Here is a 15,000-nt window from a genome sequence, read left to right on the forward strand (position 1 = left end):
GAAGAAGCCATCGAGTCCCCCCCTCCTCCTCCTCCCCCACCACCTCCTCGTCCTCCGCCTCCTCCCCCACCACCTCCTCCTCCTCCTCCCCCACACCTCTCCTGCTGTGCCCTAGCGCTTACACAAACACACCCGCCACCATTCCTCTGCCACTCGGCATCCTGCTGCCTGCTGAGAGCTGTCAGTCACACAGACACACACACACACATGCGCACACACACACACACACACACACACACACATGAATGTGCAAACACACAGACATGCACACACACACACACACACACACACACACAAGGCCTTAGGCGAGTCACAGAACAAATGCCACCTTTATGATGCCCACCGCTGCCATTGCTCAAAGCCCCCACATCCTTGTCCAAACCCATACCCTCTCTCCCACCCCACCCCACCCCACACCCTGCCCCGATCACCATCTCTTCCTCCTCCTCCTCCTCCTCCTCAGCCTTCCTCTCAGAATCTGAGCAGGCTTCTATCAGGGCAGACAGGAAGTGGGGGAGGGGTCCTCACATGGGAAACGTGAACTATGACCTCCATCATCGGGTGCACGACGAGAAGGTGCAAAGTGAGTCTGATGTCGGGTCGCTTTGGGACCCCGCGTCACAGACGCCTCATTGCAGCATATTAGGTGGTCGCTTATTATGCTTCGTTGGCCAAGGGAGCTAAAATATCATCTCTCTTTCTTTCTCTCTCTCTCGCTCTCACACACTCTCTCGCTCTCTCACACGCACGCACACACACACAAATATTCAGCACTCTAGGATTTATTAAAATTGATGTGCGTAGAAATATGACTGTGCACGTCCTTGTGGGCCATCCAGGGTTCTGGCCAGAGATTTGCTGTTTGGATTGGCTGGGCCCGGCCTATCTGTTCTGATTCTGTGATGCACAGCCTGAAACCTGAACCCACAGGAAGTGGTCCTGCGGGCCGTCTTGTCAGCGCAGACAAATTATTCCTCAAAGGGAAGAAAAAAAAAACTATAAAGACTGTTTTTCTTTTTCTTTTTCACCACTCTTTTTTTTTTGGAAGGGGTGGTTAAGACTGCACGTCAGAGTGCAACAGCACACTGACTTGACTTCAACCTTTTTCTTCACAGAGGGCAGGGACTATTGAATATTATTTATGTATCCCAAAAGTGTACAAAATAGCCTGTTCTGTTATTAAGCCATCCATTTTGTGGCATTTAGTTTCATACATTCAGACAATTAATAAAGAATCGCCATGATGTGCCGTTATGACTTATGGACTCAGGGAAGCCCACATCCTTTAAACGTACCCACACATCAACAACCATCTGACACCCCAACATTAAATGTTTTGAAATGTACAAGAAAAAGCGTTTATAAATACAGTGTGTGCCACTATTAAAGTTCACAGTGCAGAGCTGTAACCCCTTATTTAAGAGCACGGCTATATTTAAGAAGATTTCCTTTTCATTACAAAAAATCCTATTAGGAATGTGTCAGCTTGTGGGGGATAAACTCAACTGAATGTCCTGAGATCATTGTTGATTCAGGGCACCATAGAAAAACTGATGAACCATCGCCTGTGTCTTGTGGCATGGAAAGAACAGAAGAAACAGATCTAAGCTGGCTGTCTGCTTTGTCTCTGAGTAGTATGTGTGATGCAAGAAGAAGAAGAAGAAGAAGAAGAAGAAGAAGAAGAAGAAGAAGAAGAAGATGAAGAAGAAGAAGAAGAAGAAGATGAAGAAGAAGACAAAGAAGAAGAAGAAGAACAAGACAAAGATGAAGAAGAAAAAGAAGAAGAAGAAGAAGCCCACAAACCGTTGGAAAAACTACATTTCTATGACTTAATGTCAGATAAGTGATATTTTTGTAATTTATTTATTCATTTTGGACTACAACAAGAGTACAATAGCATGTCTGTGAACATAATAAATCTTGCTACAACTGGTAAACATTGTGCTTTGCGCCTTCAGAAGCACAGGCAAGGGAACGACCGTCATAAACGTCCGTCAACGCCAACCAAAAGAAAGGTAGGGGAAAGCAAAAGAGAATGCTGCCTCAAGGTGTCCGGCCTCAAGGTGCAAAGCAAGCAGCAGAAGGCCCAGCCAAGTACAGTATCTAGAACCAGACAGACCATGGCGCATGGGCACACAAAGACCAACTTCACCATCTTAGCAGAGGCATACAGAATGATGGTGAAGGACGCTGTGGATGCCACAGGGTTCTTGCTAAGCAGACTGGTCTGAGGTCAGTGTTGATCTCTCGCAGATGACGATAAATAAGATAATACAACCGAGAAATAAATACGCTTTTATAGAGATGGGTTGTATTGACTTCACCTTATTGGTCAAAGTGTAGCACAAATCCTTTCTTAACCCTCTCTGTTGTGTGTTAGTGTGATTGTGTGTGTGATTGATATAGAGAGGGGAGAGAGAGAGAGAGAGAGAGAGAGAGAGAGAGAGAGAGAGAGAGAGAGAGAGAGAGAGAGAGAGAGAGAGAGAGAGAGAGCAAATCTGTTGATGGAAATTGATATCGATTCACCTCGTGGTCCATTTGTCTAAAAGATTGGCTCAGTTATTGTTATATCACTGTGTAATCTAAGGAGCCATTTTAGAGGGGAAAATAAACAGCTGAACCCTCATGACTGATGGTTTTTAATCACTGGTTATTTCCTGGACCAATCAAACTGCTCCTAAACAAGGCAAGCCAAAGAAGCACACAAAACTCAAAGTCAGTTACCTGTAACTACCTCATAAGTTACACACACATACACACACACACACACACACACACACACACACACACACACACACACACACACACTCACAAGTCAGTTGCCTGTAACTACTTCATAAGTTAGCAGAGTGGTGACCAAAGACCTAGATCTAATAATTCATTCTTCTGATGATATCTTAGGAGTAGTTTCCAAAAACAAAACAAAACAAAGCAGACTGACAAGCCATGAAGCTCTAAGTCCCAGCACCAGTTGACACTGTAAGACAGTTCCAAAGAGGAACTCCAACAATAAGGCGGCAAGAACTAAAAGGTAAGACACAAGGCAGCAAGAACCAAAAGGTAAGACATCAAACCAAAGACACGTCTTCAGAAACTCCTCAAGCCTTCATAATTCATGCCCATTCAGCAATTGCATCTTGAAAGCGATTGAACCAGCTCCAGTTCTGCTTGAGCCATTGTTCTTTCTCATTCGCCATACCTCTCCTACCCTACATACCTACCCCACTCCCCCCCCCCCCTCTCCCTCCCTCTCTCTTTCTCTTCTCCTTCTTCACTTCCTGTTGTTTTTGTATCTCCTAGTGTGCACACACTGGCCTCTTTAAGAAGCTGTTACCTGAGTTATTGAGCGCGCCATGAAAAGCTGCGTGCAGATCCATGACTCCTGCCTGAGGCTGTGCAGAGCCCTCGGCGCTCCGGAAAGTTCTCCCGGAGGAGTTGTGGTATTCCTGCCCAACTAAGTCCCCCCAGGACCCCAACCTCCCCCCCTTTTTCTGACTTTTTCTTTTCTTCCTTTTTTTTTGTTACCACACTAGAAAATTCCATAAAAATAGTATACTGGGATGAAAACCAGGCCTCATTTTAAAGCCCCACGATGAAAAGGATCTGGATTTGTTTGTGTGCATGTGTGTCCATCTGTGTGTGTGTGTGTGTGTGTGTAGGTGAGAGAGACAAAGTGTGTGTGTGTGTGTGTGTGTGTGTGTGTGTGTGTGTGTGTGTGCGTGTGCGTGCGTGTGCGTGTGCGTGTGCGTGTGCGTGTGCGTGTGTGTGTGTGCAATCCATAGCAATCTTTTCTATAGCAAATCCTTGATTGAGGCAACTGGCAGTCTGGCATTCCAGTGCAAACTCATCTTTACAGACATCAAGCCAGACAGCAACAGGACTTGGACTCGTGAAGATAAGCAGCGACAGGACGAAACAGTACAGCCTGCTAGTCTACTCTTTTGATCTGTCCAAAGATTTATAAATCGAAAAAAAAACAAGGCAGAATTCACCTCATCAGTCAAACTATTACGAGCTCCCACTATGAATGAATACTTCTTTTTCAATGAGTGGCTGCAAGGCTACAGCTGCGCTCAACCCCTGCCTGAGTGACGACGGCTTAAGGCCGAAACGCGTCTGTGCAAAATAAACTGGTCTTATTATTAAGGAGAAAAGCTTGAGAGTGCGGTTTTTATTCTACTAATAGTTAACATTCTTTTACTCGCACCCGAAAACGCATTTATATTTTTTTGAAGTAGAGCGCTACTACTAATCCTGCCTGAGTCAGTCAGTGCATGAGGAACAGGAGAACCTTGGTTTGGATCAGAGGTCGGAGGCCGAGCGACCAAATTAACCGGTCTCAGCTTAAACATGCAGCAGACACTGTGACAATATAAGCTAATCCTGAGGCCGTTTCTCCGTATCTCCACATAGTTGTACCCTCGTCACCTTCGTCCACTTCCAATTACCAGGGACAGGGTGACCCCCTTGCGCACCTCGTTTCCCTTCCTGCCCCAGGTCTGATTATGGGGCAGCGTCTATTGCCCCCTCTGCCACCCCTGGCACCCCTCCCGTTAACCTCTCCTCTGGGTAATTGTTTGCAAAAGCTGGACCTTGTTGCCCCTCAGTGCCTGGGGGCAGGACAGTGGGCAGCACTGGTTCTCTCCCTCTCTCTCTCTCTCTCACTCTCTCTCTCTCTCTTGCGCGTGTGCGCTCTTTTTCTGTATATCTCTCTTCTTCCCTCTCCATCTCTCTCTCTCTCTGTCTCTCTCTATCTCTTTCTCTCTCTCTCTCTCTCTCTCTCTCTCTCTCTCCATCTCTCTCTCTCGTTCTCTCTTCCTCTTTTTCTGTGTATCTCTCTTTCCCAGCGCTCTCTTTCTCTGTCTTTGTTTTGTTTATCTCAGTTCCTATTCCTCTACCTGTCTCTCACTTCCTCCCTCCCTCCCTCCCTCCCTCCCTCCCTCTCCCTCTCTTTCTCCTTCTCCCTTTTCTCCCTCCCTCTCTCTCTCCCTCTCTCTCCTTCCCTCTCTCCATCTCTCTCTCCCTCCCCCTCTCTCTCTCTCCCTCCCTCTCCCTCCCTCTCTCTCTCCCTCTCTCTCCCTCTCTCTCTCTGACCCTGAAGGTAAACAGGGTCTCGGTGGCAGCCCTCATTAGAGCCCAGCTCCGGGGCCTGTGGGCTAGCTGAGGCTGCTGGGGTGCTGCTCTTATGACACGCACAGACAAACCCCGACCCCTGACCTCTGTGATTAAATATCGCCAGGCCTCATCTGCAAACATTTAGGCAGAGCCAGCGCCAGCGCCCCTTCTTCGTGACACCGGTTCACCCGGCCAGGCCTCGCCACCGCTCCTCAGCCGCCATCGCCGTGCCCTCACCACTCTGGGGTCGCGCGGAGGAACCAGGGCCTTAGTGTTATCTGAGTATCTAGCACGCCATCTTAGAAAAACATGGCCCTGGAGGCATTAAACAAGCAACTGAGTTTCCCTCTTTAAATTGTATACGCAGCATATATATATATGTATGTATGTATGTATGTGTGTATGTATGTATGTATGTATGTTCGATGTATGTATGTACTGTATATATGTCTGTATGTTTATGTTTATGTATACATATATAGGGTAATATATATGTATGTTTGTATATGTATATGTGCGTCTCTGTGTGAGAGTGTGTGTATGTGTGTAGAAATGCAAAAATGCATAGTTAGACTGAGTGCAGGTCACTTCGGGGTTCAGTTGCTCTAAAAAAGAAAACTTCACCATAAAATAAAATCACCTGATCACTTAAATACCACAATACCCCACAGTGTAGCCATAAAACACCCTCGCTCGGCAACGAGGCCAAAAACCCTGACACCTCCAACGGAGAAACTGCAGCTGAAGCACCATTTCATTTGTCACACGCCTCTGATGAACAACTCCTCTCCTGAGGTTATCAAAGTACTCTCTGTTCCCCCTCTATGAAGAAAAAAAGGCAATTTCTCACTCCCTCTACCTCCGACCTTTGAACTTTGACCTACCGGTTTTCCTGAGGGGGAAGTCATCCTTGCCATCTAGGCCGGTAGGTAGGGGGGATTTAAAGGTAGGGGGAGTCTCGCCCAGCGGTGGGGAGCTCTGGTCCGCGGACATGTGTTGGGTGGCCCTGCAGGAAACAACAGAGGGCATTCACTCATCAATTTCTTCTTTTTTTTTTTTACCTCACTTCATGGTCGTCTTGTGTTTGCCAGAAAACTTTTCTTTTCCTTTAAGACTTACATTATGGATGAAATTACAAAGTGTACCGTTGACATGTGTGAAGACTTTTAAATCTGGGTACTGATGCCTTTAGGAGTATATATAAACTCGGTATAGACGTTAAGCACTCATTTCCGTAAAGCACTCACTCATCAATTTCTGTCCCCCTGGTCTCGGTCCCTTGACATGGTCTTCTCGTGTTTTTCAGAAGAGGTTTCTGTGCTTTTACGACTTACATTATGGATGAGATTTCATCGCCACAAGGGGCTGCACAGTTTTTAGCTTCGAAGGTTACAAAAATGCACAGCTGACATGTGCGGACACTTTTATCTATGGGTGCTGATGTCTTTATAAAAGTACGATTCGTTAAAACTTTGCCACAGAACTTCTTCGAATCGCTCATCGTCACTGAAATAAATATAAGTGTAAGCAGCAGCAGCAGCGTGATGTTGCTTGAATGTTGAGCGACGTTACGTGACGTACATGTACCAGATCTTGGGCCGGAGGGCGGATGGTTGTCCAGTGCCGTTGGACAAAGGCTCCTTCGCCGATTTGCTCAACAGGAAGTCGTGAAGTTTCTGTCTGACCTCTGTGCTGGCCATGGCACCTGGAGGAGGAAGTGGAACAAAAGCACTCATTTTATGAGACTGTATCTTTAAAGTGAACTAAACCAGGACTGCTGCCCAAAAGCACTGATGAATTAGGGCAAGGGTGATCTGAGAAAAAAGTGTGTGTGTGTGATTTTCTCTGTTGTTGCGATTTAATGATTACTGCAGCAATGTCATCATCTGAGAATGTGTGGCCATGGGCTGTACATCTGATCCTAAACAAACACTGATTGTGATTTTTTTGATACGTGTGACAATGCAAAATGAATGGACAGTGGGGTGTGTTATACAGGAAGACATTAATAAAGGCTGATGAATTTTAAAATAAATTAATTAAGTTTTATCTTCATTCCATAGATGCAAAAGAATACACCGGTGTCTAAATATAAGTTTGCAACATGCCCAACTTGTGCTGTGGCGGTGTTGGAAATGGCAAAACATCGCCACCTTGTGGAATAATTTTAGAAGTGCAGTGCAAAACAGAAGCTTGCCACCTGCCACCTATGGCGCAGACACACACACACACACACACACACACACACACACACACACACACACACATACACACACACACACACACAGACACACACAAACACACACACACACACACACACACACACACACACACACACACACACTCACACACACACACTCACACACACACACACACACACACACACACACACACACAAAACAAGTCCTTAGGTGTTTGCTACTGTGTCATAGTGGTGGAAGGATTTGGCCAGAGTTCATAGCGGGCTATATTTCACCTGCTACGTTCTATATTTAAACACTTGTTTACAAAGTCTGGATAGCACGTGATGTCCTGGTTAAGATGTTGCTGGGTTACTATTTTTGAGTCGTGTGTTTACACGCTACAAATTTGTGCTAGTAGTTGCTTCAGAAGTGCTCGTGTTCTGTGTTCCTTCGTTGGTCATGTAGTCACTCTCCGAATGATTGAACTAATTTGTTATCTAGCACATGCATATATCACAGTAAATCATACTCCAGTGAATGCCTTTCTCTTCTGTAGGACTTGGACCCTTGGTGTAGGCAGTGGTATAATGCTCCCTGGAGAAGTAATAATAATAATAATAATAGCTTTTTATTGTAATGCGCTTTTTTCAATGACCCAAAGTCACAGTTTACAATGACAAAAAGGGGGGGGGGGGGGCTGGGTATACTCTTAATTTTTTTAAGCAGCCCATACAGCACAGGATAAACGCTCTGTTATGAGAAGTGGGTATACGCAATGCTGACTGAAAAAGAAGTGGGTATACTCCGTATACCTGCGTATACCCTGGACTACACCACTGGGTGTGGGTCTGTTATGTTTCTACACTTATAACAAGATGAATAACCACGCAGGTGAAGATAGTTATGAACTCTTTACTTATATACAGTTATACACAGGATCACTGTAAACGGTATCTAAACGCAGTGCATTACTACACATAAAATAGGTCCTGTAACAAGTAGTTCCATGAACATAACAGGGTCCCTCACGGAATAAGTGGCAGAGTGAATGCAGTGGCACGGCACAGATCCAGAGGGTGCAAATCCCCCAGTGTTGTTTTCTCCACCCCTGCAGTGAGCTAGCTGACTGCACTCATTAGTTCAGCCTCAGCAACCGAGCCAATTAGATGCTTATCACTTCAAACCAGGAAGGTTTTCACACCTTCTCTATATTCAGAGTCCTAGGGTACTTAGGGGGTACTTACATTTGCTTCCTTAAGAGTTAAAATACACTGTAGGTCCAATACAATTAAAACAAGTCAAGGGATAATGTATTGTCCGGAGGTCATTAGCCAAAAATAAATCCCGACGGGGCGAACAACACCCCGACGCGCAGCTGAGGGTGTTGTTTCGTCCTGAAGGGATTTATTTTTGGCTAATGACCGACGGACAATAGATTATCCCGCTTATTATACGGTTACTTGCCAAAAACGATAGAAGACATTCCTCCAACATACCTCTTTTTAAGGTACATTACACTGGGATATGGTGTAGGGTTTGACTAGGTAACATGGCACTGTTATATAGTATATGCAGATGTCACAATTATTTAGCACCTGGCGGCCCTGTAGCTCGACTGGTAGAGCAAGGTGCTAACGACACCAACACCAGAATCATGGGTGCACTACCCAGGCTGCACCAGCGACTGTATATAGCAGTGGTTCTTAACCTGGGTTCGATCGAACCCCAGGGGTTCGTTGAGTCACTCTCAGGGGTTCGGCAGGGGTCAAGACACACGCAGTATAGCCCGGTTCACACTAGCAATGTCGGGACGTTTTTATACATACCTACGTTTGGAAGAAATCTTATTTTATTTTTCAAATTACGAAGGGTTCAGCGAATGCACTGATGAAGCTTGCAGGGTTCAGTACCTCCAAAAAGGTTAAGAACCACTGGGCTATAGTATAGCTGTATATACATTCATTAGGGGGAACAAATGTGTATCTGTATTGTACTGTACAGTAAGTCATGATGTATAAAAGTGAATGTATGAGATAAGAAGCAACTAATTATTGTTGTCACATTTGTCTTGAAGTTGGCATGCACTGCAGCTACTGAGCGATAGAAATAAAGCTCCTACTCTCAGGTCACAATGTATAAAAGTGAATGTATTTGTACTATGAGTGTGTGTGTGTATTAGATTAAAGCAACTAATTATTGTTGTCACATTTGTCATGAAGTTGGCATGCTCTTCAGGGGAGTGATAGAAATAAAGGTCCTTCTCTCAGGTCACAATGTACAAAAGTGAATGTATTGGATGTGCATTGTACTAAAGCAACTCATTATTATTATATTTGTTTTTATTATTGTATAAAAGTGAATGTATGAGGGAGAGAGGGAGAGAGAGAGGGCGAGAGAGAGAGAGGGAGAGGGAGGGAGAGAGGGAGAGAGAGAGGGAGAGAGAGAGAGGGAGAGGGAGAGAGAGAGAGAGAGAGGGAGAGGGAGAGAGGGAGAGAGAGAGAGAGAGAGAGACAGAGAGCAATTTGTATGCAAGCAACTAATTATTGTTGTCACATGTGTCATGAAGTTGTCCTGCACTGCAGGGGAGTGATAGAAAGGAAGCTCCTACTCTCTCTGCTGCGCTCCTTCTTCCTGTGTTGATTGAGGAGGTGCTGCTGCTGCTGCTGATGATGATGCTGGTGCTGATGCTGCTCCCTCCTGTGGAGCTCCTGCTCCCGCTCCTCCTCGCGCTTCTCCTCCCTCTCCCGCTCCTCCTCCGCCTCCTGCCGCCGCTCCTCATCCAGCGCCTCCTGCTGCTGCCGCAGCGTCAGCAGAGCCTGTTGCAGCTGAGAGAGGGAGAGATGGAGGGATGAGAGAGATGGAGAGATGGAGAGATGGAAGGAGGGATGAGAGAGATGTGGAGATGGAAGGATGAAGGGATGGAGGGAGCAGGAGAGATGGAGAAATGAGATATGGAAGGATGGAGGGATGGAGGGAGAGAAATATATGGAGGGATGGAAGGATGGAAGGAGCGGGAGAGATGGAAAGATGGAGGGATGAGAGATATGGAGGGATGAGAGATGGAGGGATTGGGAGAAATGGAGAGATGGAGGGATGGAGAGAAAGGGAGAGATGGAGAGATGGTGAGAGATGATGGTATGGGGGAGAGGCAGAGATAGAGAGATTGAGGAGTGAGGCAATGAGAGAGAGGCAAAGTGAGACAGAAAGAGAAGGAGATAGTGTGATACAAGAGAACAAAGTGACAGACAGAGAAACAGATAGCAGACATGAAGGGAGAGAAGGAGAAGAGATACAGAGAAAGATAACGGTAAGGATAGAGATAAATAGCAGGGGTAGTACGAGTAAAATAAATACAAATGGTTTAACTTTAAACGTATACTTCAGATTGTTTCTTTGTTTTTGTAAGTCGTTTCGGACCAAAGCGCCTGCAGTTTGTGTCGTCAACGTTTTGTAAGTCGCTTCGGACAAAAGCGTCTGCAGAATACCGTAACCATAACTACAGAACACTAACTGGTGGGGGTTGAGGGGACGAATAGAGACAAAAATAATTCTGAGAATGTCTAAATGTCTAAATTGGGAATGGACACATTCACGTAACTGCTTACTGCCAGGACGGATCTATTCTGCTCTACCAACCATTAGCAGGCCCTGCTAAATGCAATGTGTTAGTCATGGACGGCTTATTGAAGCTGACGTACTGCCTAACCAACCATACTTCAAGTGAACTGTGGATCCACTTCATATATTGATACGCTTAATCATTCATTCATCCTATTATTTATTCATGAGTTGATAGAGTGACATTAATGGTTTGCTCTAAAACAAACCATGTGTGTGTACTCAGCTTGGTAGGTCGACTGATTCATTAAATGATTCATTTATGCATGCGTTCACTGTTTGATTTATACGTTCAATCACTCATCCACCCACCCATCTATAAAAGGGATTGGTTCATTCAATGAGTCACTTGAATTCTTTAGTCATTCGTTAAAGACTAACTGACTGCTTGATAGACACTTTGATTACTTAACAGCGTGGGCTGCATTTCCCAAAAGCAATGTTGCGCAATGACCATTGTTAAATGTTCATTATTTTGAACCCTTTCCCTTAATTACTATGAACAATGATGCGTATGGTAAACGTATCCCTTATTGGTTAATTGAACATTCATTCTGTGGTATGTTTGCTGTAAGTGCTGTAATATTGCATACCTTTGATTATGCCTAAACATCATGTTATATATCACACTGTTTCATAAAGATATATAGCTATATATATATATATATATATGTATAGATATACTGTAGATATACAGTACCAGTCAAATGTTTGGACACACCTTCTAATTTTTTTCTTTACTTTTATTATTTTCTACATGGTAGATAACACTTCTTTTGTACATCATTCCATATGTGTTCTTTCGTAGTTTAAATGTCTTCAGTATTAATCTACAATGTAGAAAATAATAAAAGTAAAGAAAACACTTCCCAAAAAAATGTAAGGTGTGTCCAAACTTTTGACTGGTACTGTATGTAAAGATGTAGTTATACTGTATATTATACTTGTTCAGTTATCAATTAAATAATGGACTGCTTGACTGATGCTTTGATCTTCTCATCAGTGAGATGACGTTGATTACACACTGCAGTGAGATCTGTCAGTTTAACTTGCAGGCGGACAGGCGAACAGATGTGTCGACTGCGCGTGCTCCCTCGCGCTCCCCCTACCTTTTTTTTAAAGATTTGTTTTTGGCTTTTTTATGCCTTTAATTGATAGGTTAGTGAAGAGTGGGACAGGAAATGAGAGGGAGAAGAGGTGGGGAGTGGACTGGAGTAATGACATCGGGGCCGGATTCGAACCCGTGTCCTACGTGGGCGTCAAGCCCGAATGTGGTCGAGGCTACTGTGTGAGCTACAGTGCCCCCCCCCAGCGCTCCCCCTTACCTTGACACACACACACACACACACACACACACACACACACACACACACACACACACACACACACACACACACACACACACACACACACACACACACACACACACACACACACACACACACACACACACACACACACACACACACACACACACACACACACACACAGAGACACACACACACACACACACACACACACACACACACACACACACCCTTACCTTGATGTGCTCCTGCAGCTGGGCCTGGTGCTGGCACACACACACACACACACACACACACACACACACACACACACACACACACACACACACACCCTACCTTGATGTGCTCCTGCAGCTGGGCCTGGTGCTGGCACACACACACACACACACACACACACACACACACACACACACACACACACACACACACACACCCTTACCTTGATGTGCTCCTGCAGTTGGGCCTGGTGCTGGCGCAGCAGGTTCTGGTGCTGCTTGTGGAACTCAGAGATGAGCAGCTGCTTCTGGATGTACTGCTGCCTCTGGATGAGCAGCAGCTCCCTCTGCAGCTCCTGCTCCCACTCCTCCGGCTCCGGCTCCCGCTCCCAGCCGCCGCCGCGCATCTCCGTCTCCTCCACGCTCCCGTTGCTGCTGCTGCTGCCGCTGCTGGCACCGCTGGCCACGCCGTTACTGCCGACGTTACCGTTACCGCCGCCGACGCCGCCCGTGCTGCCTGTGCCCACGGCACCCATGGCCCCACTGCTGCCTGTCACCGCGGCAGCTGCGGCTAAGAGCTCCGCACTCATCCCTGCGACAGAAGAGAGAGAGAGAGAGAGAAGATGGAGAGAAGTGTTAAGGGTTGGGTAAGGAGGTGTGGAGAGGATGGAGTGAAGCAGTGAAGGAGCAGATAGATACACAGAAAGAAGTTTTTTTTTTTCCCCCCTCATCTTTTCTCCAAACAGTCCTCAATGCCAAACAACAAAAATCTGCGCCGTGATTTTTTTATTTAATGTACGAGGTCGTTTGTGCGTGCAGTTCTATTTAAGAATTATGGTCACCACGAACAAGGAAAAGCGAAGAAATAGGATACCTTTCCACCATCCCTGGGTTGCTGTTTTTATTAGTCTGCCTGTCTACCATGAACTACTTTTGGTAGCAAAAACATAGCAGATTTAAAGGTCACTTATTCTATAATGGTATTCAAGCACACACAATACTGACTTCAAGTTGAAAGCCCTTGTTTACGCCCCTTATAGTGACTTCTCCTAAACCCCTATGAATACCCTGTTATAAATACTCATCATAGACTGTTTATCAGTGGCATACCTGTCAACACCACCTCCACTGTGAAAAGTATGTGGCACCTCATTTGCAAATAAATAGTGTACCGACTAAGCTAACACGATTTCGCTCTGCACCACCCATTTGCTGTTGGTAATTCAGCAGTGCTGAGAAGTCTCTTGAACTAAGTTTTGGAAAATACACTTACGTAAAACAGTTCACGTATAAGTATTTCCACACACCACTGATTGCCACCATAGTTTTTAGGCAACCCACATTATTAGGATTTGCGAACACTTTCTTTCGACAGTAGAGCAGTTATTGCATTTCACAGAAAGGCCCTTCATTAGAGTCTTAACATATTACTCAGTACGGCTATTTATACATTTCAACTGGAAATAGCCTGAAAAGTGCCACTTAACCATACTTCAAAAAAGAAAAAAAAAACACTGGCTAATCTTTTGGGTCGTGTCACATGATTCTCTCTCCAGATCCCCTGATCCCTGCAGTGTTGAGGAAATCCAAAAAAGGAACGCGTTTCAAAAATGGCAACATTCTCAATCACTTCTCATGAAAACTGATATCTGTTAAGGGTTATTTTTTTTTTTTACCCTTCCTCTCTGGGAAAAAAAAAAAAAGAGGGAACGGGTGCTTAATTTGAGGCTAAAAATACTCCCTTCCCCAACCTCCCTGAAAGCCAGGGATGAGCTTGAGATACTTCTCTCTCTGCCTGGAACCACCTGCTGAGCGGAACATAGCAACGTGAAGATCGTCATGACACCTAGAAACAGAATTCTAATTTAAAGCCTCAATCTAAAGAAAGAGGCGTCACATGAGGGTCACGTTTAAAGACACAGTCGCCCCCTATTTTTACTTATGCGAACAAAATGCGAAAGGAAAGGGGGCTGGTTACTTCACTGATGCCGTGCACCTAACCTAAGAGACAGATTTGGCCTTCCTCCCCCATAAAAGCCCGGCTATAAAAAAATACCTGAAGTCACCGAAGCCACAATTTATAGAAGGCTAAAGTGGTGAAAATAAGGTCTGGTACCTGATTTAACACCATATGCATACCAACTAAATGAAGCACCTACAGGTCCACCAATATATAGTCCTCGTTTTCTGAAACTGAAACCCAGTCTATGCATGTTGCTTAATACAGAGCTGATGTGACATAGACATAGATGTAGTCTTCTTTGTGCTTAACCGGTAGAGTAAAGTGCTATCAATCAACACCACCATGTATTCAAGACCTAATAGCGCACAAACATGCATATCTGTAAAGTATTGTAAATCCCTTTGGATAAGAGAATCTGCTTTTAAAGATCATAATAAATAATAGACCTGTTGCATATAGACTCAGACACAAAGAAACGTATCTTGGTCTATGAACAGCAGTGAGCAACCACGGTTACGGAAACATGAATGCATTACAGAGTTCTCATTTAGATTTAGTGACTGACTGATAAATACTGTCATTTCACTCTATATTTGACT

General features: G+C 45.0%; 1 protein-coding gene across 3 annotated transcripts in view; it reads right to left on the minus strand.

Moving 5' to 3' along the window:
* LOC308381898 (histone deacetylase 9-B) overlaps positions 1-15,000 on the minus strand; it is a 42,593-nt gene that overhangs the window by 20,825 nt on the left and 6,768 nt on the right. For all 3 annotated transcript variants that reach the window (XM_080859540.1, XM_080859542.1, XM_080859541.1), the window contains exons 2-5: positions 12,663-13,030; positions 9,907-10,123; positions 6,697-6,820; positions 6,000-6,121 (exon numbers count right to left, since the gene is read on the minus strand). In XM_080859540.1, coding sequence (XP_080715666.1) covers positions 6,000-6,121; positions 6,697-6,820; positions 9,907-10,123; positions 12,663-13,030 — 831 coding nt within the window. The remainder of the gene's footprint in view (positions 1-5,999; positions 6,122-6,696; positions 6,821-9,906; positions 10,124-12,662; positions 13,031-15,000) is intronic.

The sequence above is a fragment of the Sprattus sprattus genome, assembly GCF_963457725.1.
Source record: "Sprattus sprattus genome assembly, chromosome: 20".
Classification (NCBI taxonomy): Eukaryota; Metazoa; Chordata; class Actinopteri; order Clupeiformes; family Clupeidae; genus Sprattus; species Sprattus sprattus.